General features: G+C 53.4%; 5 protein-coding genes across 5 annotated transcripts; 3 read left to right on the top strand and 2 right to left on the bottom strand.

The window, feature by feature from the left end:
* Positions 1–1,774: 1,774 nt before the first annotated feature.
* Positions 1,775–4,729, top strand: Z519_03904 (uncharacterized protein; the record flags this gene model as incomplete). The annotated part of the gene is made up of 1 exon (XM_016761651.1): positions 1,775–4,729. The coding sequence occupies one exon, from the start codon at positions 1,775–1,777 to the stop codon at positions 4,727–4,729; it is 2,955 nt and encodes a 984-aa protein (XP_016621989.1).
* A 1,003-nt stretch (positions 4,730–5,732) lies between these two features.
* On the top strand, positions 5,733–7,781 carry Z519_03903 (uncharacterized protein; the record flags this gene model as incomplete). Its single annotated transcript, XM_016761650.1, has 3 exons — positions 5,733–5,966; positions 6,015–6,584; positions 6,726–7,781. The coding sequence occupies 3 exons, from the start codon at positions 5,733–5,735 to the stop codon at positions 7,779–7,781; spliced, it is 1,860 nt and encodes a 619-aa protein (XP_016621988.1).
* Positions 7,782–8,567: 786 nt separating this feature from the next.
* Positions 8,568–9,474, bottom strand: Z519_03902 (uncharacterized protein; the record flags this gene model as incomplete). Its single annotated transcript, XM_016761649.1, has 4 exons — positions 8,568–8,624; positions 8,679–8,910; positions 9,072–9,206; positions 9,260–9,474. The coding sequence occupies 4 exons, from the start codon at positions 9,472–9,474 to the stop codon at positions 8,568–8,570; spliced, it is 639 nt and encodes a 212-aa protein (XP_016621987.1).
* A 942-nt stretch (positions 9,475–10,416) lies between these two features.
* Positions 10,417–11,127, bottom strand: Z519_03901 (uncharacterized protein; the record flags this gene model as incomplete). The annotated part of the gene is made up of 1 exon (XM_016761648.1): positions 10,417–11,127. The coding sequence occupies one exon, from the start codon at positions 11,125–11,127 to the stop codon at positions 10,417–10,419; it is 711 nt and encodes a 236-aa protein (XP_016621986.1).
* A 2,304-nt stretch (positions 11,128–13,431) lies between these two features.
* Positions 13,432–14,163, top strand: Z519_03900 (uncharacterized protein; the record flags this gene model as incomplete). The annotated part of the gene is made up of 1 exon (XM_016761647.1): positions 13,432–14,163. One exon carries the CDS (start codon positions 13,432–13,434, stop codon positions 14,161–14,163), a length of 732 nt encoding a protein of 243 aa, XP_016621985.1.
* Between the last annotated feature and the right edge of the window lie 870 nt (positions 14,164–15,033).

The following is a 15,033-nucleotide window of genomic DNA, read 5'->3' as shown; positions in this document are numbered from 1 at the left end:
CCAAAGGAGCATGGGCGAGTGGACTGAAGAACTGGCTGACCAGCGAATTGTCGCTTTGCTTCCGAATCTTCAAGCTTCAACTCGAAGCCGAACCCCGCCCGGCGACTGCAGCACCTTCACCTTAATTTTGTGCAGTCGTGTTCATCGGATTCCGAGACTTGATGGCGGTTCTGGCTGGATTGGGAATCGCCCTGAAGTCGGGAAGTACCTGCGGTCGTCATTCAATAGGCTGCTATAATGAAAGGAGAAAAGGAAGGAGCAGGATGGGAAGCGAGTAGAACAACACATGGTGGAAGAGGAGATGAAGGAGGGAGAAGAGTGAAGGGCAGATTGGAGAGGGAAAAAAAGTGAGAAAAGTGAGAAATGGAGCAGGGCAGAGGGAGCCAGAGGGAAAGGGAGGAAAAGGGGCCCGCCCAAAGGTGGCTTGTGTACCAGGCAGGAACACTAACACATTGATGGCAGCCAGTGATTCGTGGCTGGCCGTGCCTCGTGACGCCGTCTCCGTTACGAGGGGATGAGAAATGAAGTTTGAGCAAGCGCAGTGAAGAAAGCTGCATGCAAAGAGATAGGCAGCAAGACAACAAAACTTGGCCTACTTGGTTCCCTGTGCGGAGGACCGGACTAGGGCTGCTGGGCCTGAGTAAAAGCGTTGGACAGGCTGATCCGCGGGCTAGCAGGCGTCATGCCTAACAAGGGCCTCGGGGCTTTCGACACTTTACCACGGGGAGGCAAGGAGGCTCGCAGGATGAAAGAAAACTCTGCCCAGTCAAAAGCTGCAGAGGGTGTGTTCCTTGGGCCACTTCGCCCATTGTCCCCCGTGGAACACTCGCGACGGGAGTGGTCCATGAGCCTGGTGGATCTCAGCGTTTTGCGCCCATCCTATTCCCAGCCTAGCCCATTAGCCCCAACCCATTATTATTTGCCCTGCCAGTGGCCTGAGTTCCCAGGTGCGAAGGGGGGGTCTTTGCTAGAGGCCTTGCGCCTACAACTGGCTCGCTGGGAGTTTGGCTTTGGGGGTCCAGGGTTGGTTGAGTGGGTGTGCCATTTTTGCGTGAGAACAGTCTGAGCAGAAGCAGTCCGTCTCTAATTCATGCCGCTGCTACTGCTGGTGCTGCTGCGGCGGCGCATTTTGCGTCTCGCAGTCCCTCCATGTATCCGTCCATCCATCTCTCTCTCGCCATCTCTTGTCTCCCTCTTTGTCATTCAGCAATTTCTTCCCTCCTCGAACGCATCTTCGAAAGTCCCATTCCTTCACCTTACGGTTCTGATCTCTCGGTCCCATTTCCATTCCCAGCCCTTTGTCTTGTCTCACCCTCGATAACTGCGTCGACCTTTTGCAGCCATCCTCCTCGACCCTGTTGTAACCAACATCTCCCAAGTCGACATTTTCGCAGCCAATAGTGCTCGACAGTCCTGGATTGCTGTCCAAAACCCTTCTGATAACGTCGACGCTCAATTCTGATCAGTTACGACCCTTTGCGATACCCCTTTACTGTCTGCGCTTGTGTGGCCTCTCTGGTGACCCATTAGTCCACCTCATCAAGCGACACTCCTTGCCCTGAAAAAGACCTCAAAACGCATCGGAATCACATTAGACGCCTGCTTCGTCATTCTCCCACTTGCGCGATACTCATAGGCCAACTTTAGGCTGTCCATCCTTGCGTGGGAATCACCCTCTCCTAGCGATGCGCAACATGCGACGGATATCTTTATAATTGAAGCAAGCACAAAATAGGAACTAAATTCGACCGATGAGGAGGTACTCTGTCGGATTATGACAGAGTCCTCCCTTCTCACCACGCATCCCGCATCTCACCACTACCCGGTCACCGCCGCTCCCTCTCTGGCCTCTCCTTTACCCAATGGCTCCCCTTCAGACAGCAATCTACAAGAGGAGGAGGAATACACCATCAAATGCATTTGCATCTACGCAGATGACGATGGCAATACTGTATACTGCCCTAAATGCGACACCTGGCAGCACATTGAGTGCTACTACCACGGCAAGAAGGTGCCCGAAGAGCATTTTTGCGCAGACTGCTCCCCTCGAGATCTTGACGCAAAGAAAGCCACTGAGCGACAACGAAGGCATCGAGAGGCCCTTGACGGCGGTGACCGGAAGGTCAAGCGACCAAACTCCAAAAGCCAAAGGAAAAAGCACAAGGACACGAGTGCGACGGCCGAACAGGTAAATGGCTGGCATCACGATCGCCATGAATCCGTCGCCAGCGTAAGAGATGGGCCTCCTGCGAAGAAACCAAAGACAAGCCACCGGACTTCGGGTTCGGTCATCTCAACAAACGGTGAATCTCGAAAACGCGCCGCTTCCACAGCTCAGTCCTACCCAAGTCCTTCCAAATCGCCTCAAGACCTCTTCCGTTTTCCCGCCATTCCCACCTATACTACTGACTTCCTTGAACTCTACCAACGTGACGAGGGGAACACGAATGCCCGGGACAACGAGCAGACAATTCAGGCTACCAATACGGTTTTCGCATGGCGAACTGACCCATCTTTGGTGGTCAGCAGTCCCGGGCAACAACCAAATGCGAAAACCCCCTTCGTACGTGCAAATCAGCCCCTAGATCAAAACACTTGGCCGGAAGTCTCGGTGGAGACCATCCAGAAGAGAGACATTGAATACGATGGCAGATATCCCACATGGCGTTTCTTACGTGTACAATCTTCCGTTAAGAAAGACGAAATTGTTGGCGAGGTTCGAGGTCAAGTTGGCATGCTGGAGGAGTACTGCCAGCAGAAGTCTTCGTCGAACAGATGGCAGGAGCTGCGGCATCCAGACCCCTTTGTCTTCTTCCACCCGCACATGGACATCTACATCGACAGCCGAAAATCTGGAACTCGCTTTCGATATTTGCGACGGTCTTGTCGACCCAATGTCACCTTGAAGACGTTCGTTTCCGACAACGAGACCCGGCACTGCTTTGTCGCTAGCAAGGATATTCCCGCCGGTGCCGAACTCACCACCATGTGGTTTCTCGATTCCGCCATGTTCGCTGCTGACGATTCTGAACAAGCACAAAACCGACGCCTCGACTGGGTAAGCCGTGTCCTCGCGAACTTTGGAGACTGTGCCTGCGACGCTGGTCCGGCATGTTTACTTGCGCCCTTCGATCGGCGATATCCCGCCAAGTCGCTGGAGGGTGCGTCGAAGGAAAAAGGAGGCAGGAAAAAGAAAAGTAAGATGAATCATACCATCTCGCCCTTCAGTACTGGACATGCCACCAACAGTCGCGCAGGAAGCGAACCCAAGGTACTCGATGACGAAGACCAGTTCGATCACCGGTCCACCTCTGAGTCTTCTCGCAGCGGTATGCTAAGCAGAGACATCACTCCAGTCAATGTCGCTGCTCTTGACGCCGACCCGGTTCTGGGAAGCAGTCTCACTGCTCGAGAACTACGCAAAATCCAAATGGCGGAGAAAGCGTTCGCGCAGCGGGAACAAGAAAAAAGGGATCAAAGTGGACAAGGCCAGCAACGAAAAAAGAAACGCACAAGCGGCGGCTCAACCTTGAACACGCCTAGCGCGAATGCCTCGAAGCAACTCGGGCACCAATTCACTTCGCACCCTACCACACCCAGCAGCCACCCTCTCAAATTCGGCTCGCCCCCGCCGCCGCGAGGCTCAGCAGCTCGAGGCAAATCCACGGATGCACCTAGCAGAGTGGACGTTAGGATACAACGACCTGTTTATGTTAGTGTTGCGGTTCAGACGGATCCAGAAGAGTCCGAGATGCCCATGCCTCCTCCCGCAAAAAGGAGGAAATTCTGCACCCCCACACAGCGATTGCTCCGAAAAGTTTTGGAGTACCACGTCAGGCATGGACAACAGTGTCCAGGACAAAGTTCGCCTCCATCAGACTCGAGGACGCAAATAGTTGTACTCCCCGCGAAGACGGAAGATGTGGAAATGAAAGACGCCACCGAAAGGGTGGATACTCGAAGCGTCATGGATACCGAGCCAAACGGGCAGTCTCCTGCAGGAAGCAGCAGCCCTATCAACGCAGGAGCAGACACATATCCTCTGCCGTCACAAGCGGCCCACACATTCAAAGCCTTCAGGTCTCCCTCGGCCCCGAAGCTGCACTTAGCCACCCTCCCGCCTGTACCGGCGTTTCCATCTTCAGCGACTTCTGCATCGTCGTCTTCTACCACCGCGACGACTCCCGGACTGACCACATCAGCGACTGCACAGTCCCCAATTCCAATGACCTCGGCATCGACTGTCTCGTATCCTCTGGCGATCAATAATGTTGTGACTCCTAGTCCAGCAAGGAAGAAACTAAGCTTGGGGGACTACATGAGTCGCCGCCTGGCGTCGACTCCCTCCGTTGAGAAGTCCCAGTCTCAGGCTGATCTAGGCACAGGCGAGGGCGAGCCACCGAAAGCCATGGCAGAAGCAGGTCAGCATTCTCCGGAGACCACGGAGTCCGCACCGGATAATGCAGGACCAGCCGAACTACCCGCTCGACAGGGAGCAGCTCATGCTGGGCTTTTGGGCACTGCCGTTAAGGACACTCCCATGAAGGAGGTTGAAGAACCAGCATACAGCCCTCGGGATGCATCGCCGCCGCAACCAATGCCCAGTTCATCTCCCCCCAAAACGAGTGCCGTACCACTATTGAACGACTCGATCAGTATCCCAAAGGAGGTGTCAAATGTCCTAGCCCGGCTGGCGCAATTGAACAGCGAATCGAGGGGTGTTCGATAGATAAGTGAGTGTATGATAACCGGGTCGGAACTGGCGTTGATTGAGCAGCCTATTGTTTGTCATGAAACGAATAGAAGAAACTTTGGACCTTTCGCGAGGCTTGGACATGCAGTGATGATGACACAGCTTTATACCAGAAAAGACGGGGCGAATGGGATCGACAGGCAATGGAGCAAGAAGGAAGGCAGCAAAATTCGGGATATCAGACGGCGGGAATCTGTGGGCGTTTTGTCAACACAACGTGGGCTGGTCATGTCTGTTTGCCATGGATGAGAATCGCAATAGTGAGGGATCTGCGATGGTTGATCGAGACTCAGGCAGTCCTGAGATCCTCTCTTCTTTTCCTTTCTCTTTTATCCTGTATATATATGAGGTGGTTGAGCCATGCTGGTCTCGCCATATGTGCCATTGCGGCAATAAAGTGGAGCGACACCAATTTTCTGTCGCTCTGTTGAGCGGAATAGTTGATACCAATGCAAGCAAGCCAAAGCGAGCCCAGATTGACTTTGATATGGAGTAATAGCAGTGCTTGTCAGACACCGCAGACTGGGCGAATTGAGACGACGGACTTGGGGAGTCCAAGTACATAAAAGGCCACCCCCCCCTTCTGGGTGCCTCTCTCCATTTGACTTGTCCAAGCTTGTCGCATCCCAACCCGTTCCCACATATTAGTATGGAGAGCCTCTTACTCCTCTCCACCCAACAACCCCCAAGGCTCCAATAGGCTCACACGGGTCTTGTAACCTCTCCCAATAACCCCTGCGACCCTGCAGCCTCAACACACTCCAGATCTACAGAATGACATCGGCGTCTCGCTACCTTCTTGCGAGGGGTTCATTGATCGGCTTTGCTGAAAAGGGTATCTCCCCTCACCACCAAGTTTGGTCTTTCAGTTCCTTTTTGTTTGGATTGCGACTTTCCCACTTTTTTTTCGTCTTTGGTTTCCCTCTTGTCTCTCCCTCTTTCTCTTTCGCTCTTCCTCTTCTCCCTTTTTGTCCTCGTCATGGCTTCTTCAGGTCCTATACCGTACCGTCCGGGCCCTGATAGCGGGGTTCGGACGCCTACGCGACAAGGCTCGGTGGACGCTAGAAACGAGGTCCACGTCCAGATGAATCATTACATTGGCATCGACGTGGGCACGGGAAGTGCGCGGGCTTGTATCATCAACGAGGCCGGCGATATTGTCGGCCTGTCATCGGAGAACATTGGCCTTTGGCAACCTCAGACGGGATACTATGTAGGTCGCCGACTATGCGAGCAGACTCATCTCTCACGATACGGATAGGAACAATCCACTACCGACATCTGGCGCTGCATCTGCCTCTCAGTCCACCGTGCCATGACCCAGGGCAACATCGACCCCCATTCGATCCGGGGTATCGGATTCGACGCAACCTGCTCATTGGCCGTCTTTACGCACGACACAGACGAGCCAGTCTCCGTCACGGGGCCCAACTTTGACTCGTCGCAAAACGACCACAACGTCGTTCTGTGGCTGGACCACCGCCCCGTCGAAGAAACCAAGAAGATCAACGCCACCAAGCACAACTTGCTCAGATATGTCGGCGGCACCATGTCCATTGAGATGGAGATCCCCAAGGTCCTGTGGTTGAAGAACAACATGCCCAAACCGCTGTTTGACCGGTGTAAGTTTTACGACCTGACCGACGCGCTGGAGCACATTGCCACGGGCAACGAGAAAAGGAGCTTTTGCTCCGTCGTGTGCAAGCAGGGGTATGTGCCCGTCGGGGTGGACGGGAGTGTCAAGGGGTGGCAGGAGGACTTTTTGCACGAGATCGGCCTGGAAGATCTGGCTGAAGATAATTTCAAACGAATGGGCGGTGTCAATGGGGTGGTGAGCCTGTTTCTTTGCAATCCCTGACACGTTCTTCTCCCTTGGACACCGGATAGGAGTCCGACTGACTTTCTCAATTGCCCCTTTTCGTCGTTTCCTCGGACCAGTCAGGCTAACCTTTGTCTTTCTCTGAGTCAACAGAACGGCGAATACCTCTCCGCGGGCGAACTAGCTGGCCATCTATGCCCCCGCGCAGCCGCTGAGCTCGGCCTCCCCGCTGGCATCGCGGTCGGCAGCGGCGTCATCGACGCGTACGCAGGCTGGATCGGCACCGTTGGCGCCAAGGTCCAGCTCTCATCCGACCAGCTCTCCCAAGAAGCCCCCGCAAACGACCAGTCCCAAGCTTTTACGCGCCTGGCCGCCGTGGCGGGGACGTCGACCTGTCACCTAGTGATGAGTAAGGACCCCGTGTTCGTGCCGGGCGTGTGGGGGCCGTACAGGGACGCGGTGATTCCGAATTACTGGATGGCCGAGGGCGGGCAGTCGGCAACCGGGGAGCTGCTCAAGCACGTGCTGGAGACGCACCCGGCGTACAACCAGGCCCTGTCACGCGCCGAGTCGACCAACAGCAACGTGTACGACTTTCTGAACCAGCACCTGCTGGACATGAAGGAGAAGGCCGGCGCTCCCAGCGTGAGCTACCTGGGCCGACACTTCTTCTTCTACGGCGATCTGTTCGGCAACCGCTCACCGATCGCAGACCCGACCATGTCCGGGTCCGTGGTCGGGCTGTCCAGCGACAAGTCCCTCGACGGGCTCGCGCTGTACTACTACGGCACGATGGAGTTTATCGCCTTGCAGACGTTGCAGATCATCGCGACCATGAACGGCGCGGGCCACCGCATCAGCTCCATCTTCATGTCCGGCAGCCAGTGCCAGAACGACATCCTCATGTCCCTGGTCGCCACCGCCTGCGACATGCCCGTCCTGATCCCCCGCTACGTCCACGCTGCCGTCTGCCACGGCGCCGCCATGCTCGGCGCCAAAGCCGCCAGCGCAGACCCCGCGACTGGCAAGACAGAGGATCTATGGAGCATCATGGACAGGATGAGCAAGCCCGGCAAGGTCGTAAGACCCTCCAACGACAAGAGCGTCAAGCGTCTGCTCGACGTCAAGTACAAGGTCTTCCTGGAGCAGTGCGAGAGGCAGCGAGTCTTTAGAAGGATGGTGGATGAAGTTACGAATGATGCTTCTTGAATTTTTGTTTCTAGCTTTGGGTCCCTGTCAAGCCCCTTGTGCCCGAATGATCCTTTTCTTCCTCGGCCTCCTGGAATGAGGGAGGTCAGACAGATATCAATGGCATGCACGGCCCGCTTCCAGCCGTGCTGGGATGTAGATATGGGTTTCATCAACCCCCGCCAACATAAACGCAGGATCTACTGCTGCAAGTTGTATTCGATCCCAAAGTGTGCTCTCTATTGGTCTTCGTAATCGCATTCTTAACGCCTTTGCTAATCGATGCGCCTCTTTCTGGCAGAGGTGTTGGTTTGTTCATACCGGCCTGGTCCGGAGTCCGCATTGAATCCCATCACAGCCTTGCCCATAGTATTTCCCCGCGCCAAAGCAGATGGCGTACCACTCGCACGGAAAAACATGTGGGAAGTTTCTCCCCACTCGTGTCAAAGTCAGCCAGTCTTGCGGTACAATGGTCGTGGATGGGATCCACTTCATTCGGCTGATACTGGAAAATGATAACATCCCTCATAGCCCAGAAGAGTCGGATAAAAAGCTCGGGCTCAGGGTTTGTTTTGCCTTTCTCCATTCGTTTAAGAGTATCGTCCGAGGAAAGACGCCTTTCGCATGTCGGCTGGTCTACAATACCGCAACATGAGGTATTGTCATCAATGTCTGCAATTGGACGAGAGCTAAGAGTCTCCTGGATATTATCTGCAGACTAGTCTTGTTGTCCTAGCTTTCTCAGCCGCTGTTGTGCCGCCGCTTCAATTTATGAGACTGATTTGTGTGTCGTGATGGTCTCCAGCCTCAGCCGTTTGTCTCAACCACAGCTTCTTCAATGTCAGTGGCGTGATGGGTATGAACCTAGGCTCGTCAGCGATCACCGAAAATCGTTCGGTTTGGAGAGAAGAAACGCACTTCTCCAGAGGGTTGTCCAGCTTCTTGAGCAGGAACGATGCCCGCGGATTCCTCATCGGGATGGGGTTTCAGAAAGTTTTTCATCAAACCCAGCATGTCGTACTTGCACAAAGGGCAGTCGTGATGACCCCGTTCAACCCAAAGGTTGAGGCAATTGGCGTGGTAGACGTGACCACACCGAAGTTCGCGGATCATATCCGTTTCTTCGAGAGATTCCAAACAGATAGCAGTGCTGGGAACGTCAGTCAATGGATTGGGCACAAGGGGGAATTAGTAACATATCAACTGAGGGTCGTAGAGAGTGTTGCAAAGGTCTGGACATGTTCTTCTGATTTCTCGGCTCTCCAGTGTAGCAATGATTGAGCGGGAGCAACTTGTTCTAGCTTTTTTAACCTCTTCCGATGCTGCGAGGCCACTGATCTAGCCGGGAGGCTGGCGTCCTCGATGCGCCAGCCAGCCTCGGAGATCTCTGATTCTGCGTCCGAGTTTTCCTCTTCGCCGCCGCCGAATCTGTCGTAAAGAGCGCGACTTGTTTTACGTCAGCCGAGGCCTTACCAGTATTTGATAATCATGCCACTCACCACATCATCAACAGTATCAACACGAACCACAGCATCCATGTGATTTGTATAAAGACCGCGATACTGTGGATATCCGGATTGTTTCTGTAGGGAGGCTGGAAGTCGGCGGGCATTCCAGGGTAGGAAGCGACTGAGTCATTGGTTCGGAGGACGCTCTCGGTGTGCTGAGGCCAAACGTCGGCCTCGGTGAGAAATTGCTGTCTGGGGATGTACATGGTTTTCCAGCTAGTTCAGGTATGAAGTCAACGAGATGTCAAGGGGCAAAATATATCTCGCCAGTCAAGATCTGGTTTCGCTGTTGCTTTGGACGAGCTGGACAGAAGGGAATGGTGTCGTACATCAGCGAGATATAATGAGGGAGTTGTCCGAGAAAGCATGGTCGCCGAAAGAAAGTGTGTGATGGATGGATCGAGAAACGCAGGAATCCGAGAATTGAGATTTGCAGGACTGAAGCCCCTCAAAAGTCACACAACAGTCTTGCCATGCGGAGTGCCATGTGATGCGCGTTACTGACGAGCAGATGGTGCGATGCGTCTGTATGATTCTAGGCATCCCCGCTACAGATCGATGACGACAATAGGCGTCAATAGGCATGCAACAGGCACATTTGGTAGTATGGGTAGCGATTACGGAGTGGTGCTGGTGATGGGAGTGGTGGTGTGATCCTGACGATACTCTGCAAGGGCACTATGCGAGGCTCGCCCAGATTCTAGGCACTTAAGCACCCCACTCGGGGGAGCTTGGGTGCCAATTGGAAGACTCCTAGCCGCCTACTAGGGAGTCTGGTGGTCCTATGAACCCTCAGCAAGGAGCCTTTAGCGGGATCTTCCGGGGGGACTGCCATCTCCGGGATTTCCGAAGATGCCCAAGGCATTCAGGCGGAGTTGGTTCGGGTCAATGGTGCAAGATTGATCCCTTCCGCGACCGACGACAACACCAACTCCATGATTGCTTGTGTTCTTTCAGGACTTGCATATGCTCCTCTGCTCGGCCCGAAATCTCTTTTTCCCACATCGAAATCTACAATCGATTCTGGTTCTCGATGATTAGAGCTCAAATTATTTCAATTCTGATTTTGTACAGCGTTGTCAAAACTTCGCAGAACCCTTGTTGTCGACGTCGACCTTGTTCGTACCTTGGTAAACAAAATGTCCCATTTAGTTGAATGAGCGAATCCTCATCGCTGCCTCCGCCAGTCTAACCGACTCCATTTCCTGGCCCCTCAAGACACTGATTAACAGGTTCTCGCCGTTGCCGCCTACCGCATGTACAAGCACGTTTTCGCCGTATCCGCAATCCTTCTCCGTTGGGCCTGCCTCGTCGTACTCTGCAAATGATTCCTTTGTCACGCCGTCCTCGGGCGCCAGGAGGACTGTGCTGGCGTATTTCCGGGCGTCTTCATACTTCTTGAATGAGCCTTCCACAATTGTTTCCCTGGCTTCGCCACTGTCGTCTTCATCATACAGGACAATGGTTTGCACCACGTGGTAAATGTCACCGTGCACTTTGTGATCTTCGGGGTTGCTGGTGAAGCCTTGCAAGTTCGGCGTGGTTGCTACGCTCACGCGGAAGGTGGTGCCGTCCGATGACTTTGCAAAGACACACAGACCCGTTTTTCTCTTGATGTGGTGTTCATCAAAGTCTTTCTCGTTGGTGTCGTATTCGGCAAACCATTCTCGTTCATAGCCCGCCTCGAAGAGAGTCTTGTGTGCCTCCGCTTTGGCTGTAGGCAGGTCTGTGTAGGTGCCGCAGATCCGCAGCTTCTCGATTGCGAGGTTGGGGTCCTTTTGGATGTTCGAGATGCTGAAGACGATATGGTAGAGGTTTTCGACGTCGCCGTTGCCGTTGCCGTTTGCTTTGCTGGCCATGTTCTTGGTGTTGTGAGTGTTCGCTGGTGAAATTTCCACTATTTACCCTGATGGTACTTTTGTTCTGAATCTGTGGTTTTTGCTGGACCACGAGAGATGGAGGCACAGCGTCAAATATGATACATTCAGCCATCGCCTGCTCAACCGACAGGCACGCCATTGATCCGACCTACCAACAGATCGTGGCGTGATGCTCGTCGAAAACGGCTGCGGTCGGCTCATGGGATTACCTAATTGGACCCCTATGATCTGGGTGTTTTGGGCATGACTGTGGACGAGTCCCATCTCAGCTCCTGTGTTTCAAGGTTCTGGCCATGGACATGACGAGTGTGGTGCAGACGAGATCCAACCCGTACGAATAGACTCGGGTCATGGAATGCCTAAACTTTTTGTCGAATGACCAGCTGTCCAACAGGATGAAAGAACACCACATAGTGTCCTCGAAAAAATTAGCGCAGCTTCCTTGAGACCGAATTACGCTGCTGTGTATCGAACAATCATGGTGTGATACTCAGGACTGCAAGAAGCACAGAGGTTTGTTACAGACCACATTGTGCACGGTTCATCTTCTCCACGTTGGTGACGTTGAATCGTCATGCAATTACTTGTTAACCACCTGCTACGCATCGCTGCTCTCGGCATGGCCGTTCGCTTGCTTTGTGCATCTGAACCATGGACTTTTACGCCTGTCCCAGCCCATCCAACACCGGGTCACTTTCAGAACCCTCCTCGCTTGTCATATTTACAGCCGCAATGACAGGTGAGCATTTTTCAAGACGATCTGGTAGGTATAGCGGCAAGAGACACTTGATGCAAATGTGGTGTCCATTGATCAAAAACGTACCAGTACGACTACAGTCGCTATGCTATGCCAAATGCAGCATTATCGAAGACTCTAGGGCCTGATCGGCCAGCCTTCCAGTGACCTCCTTAATTTTCAAATCCAAAAGCTCCTCAACGCCGAACCCTGTACTTGGTAGGTTTGCCTGTTACAACTTATTGTCTGCGGATGCCTTTGCTTGTGCAGCTTGGATTGCGGCTGCCTCCATATCATTCAGATGACTCTCGACTTCGTCTAAATGTTTCCGTTGAGCGGCGAGCTTTTCTCTCATTTTCTGAATACTGTACACGCGGTTGTGAGATTCAGATCCACAGACAAGGACAGATTAAGGGCGGCCGCTCACTTTTCCATTTCGTGCTGCTTGAAATACATGTTCTCCAAGACTTGTTCCCGGCGATTGAATGGATCACTAGCAAATTTCCGAGTCAGCTAAGGGGCAGCTCGGCATGAATCGGCAGTGGCAGTGGCCTACCTCACAGCAATCCCGCCCGGCCGTACTGCTCCAGTGTCTCCTTCACTCCAGCTTTGCCGTGTGGTAGCAAACGATTGACAGAACTGAGGAGTTCGGATTCTGGTCATGCAGTTTCTGGCGATTGTTGTTCGCAGCATTTTGCTTGTGGGGGAGAAACAAAATACCAATCTCTAGATGTCTGATCGGATCTTGGGTTGTAAATGTCTTTGAGGTCTGATGGGTGAAACTAGCACACCTAAAACCGAGCGCAGGCTGAGGGCCTGTTTATAAAGGTGAGCTTGTAAGTGACATTGTTCTTCCTATGCTCGACTTTTGCATGGCTGGATCGAGCTGAGGCATAAATTGGGTGGTATGACCGCGCAGATCTCAATGAGACAGCTAGGGGCTTTCAATGCAGGTTTTAGGCGCCTGCAAGTCTCTTCGGGCGGACTGGTTGGGCCCTTTAGCCCTCAGTGGGACGGGGCAGGCGGTCGAGATCTTTGTGAGAATTCAGGGGCGGAGCCTTCCTGCGCGTTAGCTCGCCTACTCGGTAAAGGCCAACGGTCTGTCCAGGTCCGCACTTAGGCCCTCTAGATGGTCGCGTCTATTGGGTGTTTGCTTACGCTGCAGAGACATGGCTGTGCGACATCACACCACAATATTGCAAACTTTCTCACGCAACGTCCTCCAATGAGTTACAGCCATCTTCCCTCGTCTCCAGATCGCATGATTCTGCATCTGCAACGCTTCCATGATCATGAGGTGAGTCTTCTCGACGCTTCAGGCATTGACCAGAAACATTGGCATACAACATGGGATTGCTCAGCGACGGGCACATGACGTACCTGCATTTTTGGGGAGCAATGCAAATTGGAAAACATATACACGGGCTCGGCCTCGAAATTCTGGGGAGAAAAGATCGCAACCTAGGTCAAATTCAAACTCGAACTCATCTTTGAAGACATCAAACCAAGTCGAATCGACAAAACTTGATCAAGTCACAGCGAACAAAATGGCGGGTTGGTTTTACATCACGTCCGACATTGATCCGTATCCAACAACCCACATCTCCCATACCTACCCGGAACCTGGTCACCATCTGCACCACATACCAATTCCGTACATGGCACACAAAGCGTACTCGAAATTCCACGACAAAGATGAGGACGTCCATCAACCAAAGACCGATGTGCGCGAAACCGTGACCAACTTCTACATTGAAGTCGAGCTCCCAGGAATCAAGGAGCATACCGAACTTCGTCTGCGCTGGACCTCGGACCGTACGTTACTATTGACGAGCAAGACGCATCGTCCCGATATCCCGGAAGAAGAGTTGGTAGAGGAGCCTGGCCCACCTCCAGTAGTCGCTGCTCCAGTTCCAGCTTCTGCAGAAACCATGGCTGAAAACGGCGCGCCGCCAGCTAGCCAAGAAGCCCCCGCTGCCGAGGCGGAAGCCGCGCCCACAGCTACAGCTGCTGCTGCTCCTGCTGCTCCTGCTCCAGCTGCCGCGCCGGCGGAAGAGCATGCTCCCAAGAAACATGAACCTCACTTGACGGTGCACGAGCGCCAGGTCGGCGAGATGATCCGGGCGTACAACTTCCCCGTCGACGTGGACCGCGACAACACGCATGCCAAGCTCGACGCCGGCCTGCTGAGGATCGTGGTGCCCAAGGTCATGGAGCACGGCGAGGCGCGACACATCCACGTGCCCATCAAAATCGCCCCGATCCCATGCAACAGCTGAATCAAAGGTCGGAAGAAGAACCAGGGCCTGGAAGGCGAGAGCCTGAACCAGAGGCACCAGCGCCTACGTCGTCGTCCGAGCGAGGTGATCGACGTGATTCCCGAGATGGATTGGAGGATTGCATCTGTGCTGTGCGGCGAGTTTGGAGAGTACGACGACGTTGACCCTGACCACCCTGGTGCAGACTGAAAAGTGGATTGCAAGACTGCTGGACCTGAATTCCCTTCTGTCTTGGAGAAAGTGTGTGTATTTGTATTTGTGCGACAGACGAGACAAGAACCGCAAGAAAGAACATTTGTGTACGGGTAGTCCGTATTCACGATGGTTCCACGACAAGCGAAACAGCGAGCTGAGGCCCCTGTTTCCCCTTTTTCCCCTTCCCTTGAGAAGAGAAGAGAGCAGAGGAGAGGAGAGACGGCAAGTTACGTAATGTATATTGATTCCATTTTGGTCCCCAAATTTAGTCCTTCCTCTTCATCTTCATCGCTTAAACCCAATGGACGATTCACGATTCACGATTCACGATTCCATTATGGGGCACTTTCCCGACTCGTAGTCCGTCTCTCATGTCCTCGCATGCACATATCCCCCTTCCCGTGGCATCTATTTTCCCGCCGAGTGGTCCATGTGCCCTATGCGCGTATGATATGTAGCGTTGCCGGATTGAATTCGCAGTTTTGTCCTATTTTTTTATATCAAGGGAATGTGGACAGTTCACAGTGGCGAGTGGTAGAATGAGTCGTGTCGTGGATATTCATTTTCATTCAATACTTGAGAAGACGTTAAACCCCTGATGGTTGTTGTATACACAGTTATTACATGGAGAGTCCGCCCGCCTGGCCCTAGGTGGTCTTCAATCCCGCTCTTTCG

The sequence above is a fragment of the Cladophialophora bantiana genome, assembly GCF_000835475.1.
Source record: "Cladophialophora bantiana CBS 173.52 unplaced genomic scaffold supercont1.5, whole genome shotgun sequence".
NCBI classification, from domain to species: domain Eukaryota; kingdom Fungi; phylum Ascomycota; class Eurotiomycetes; order Chaetothyriales; family Herpotrichiellaceae; genus Cladophialophora; species Cladophialophora bantiana.
The sequence above is the reverse complement of the archived record's forward strand: the minus strand, read 5'-3'. Positions and strand labels throughout refer to the sequence as shown.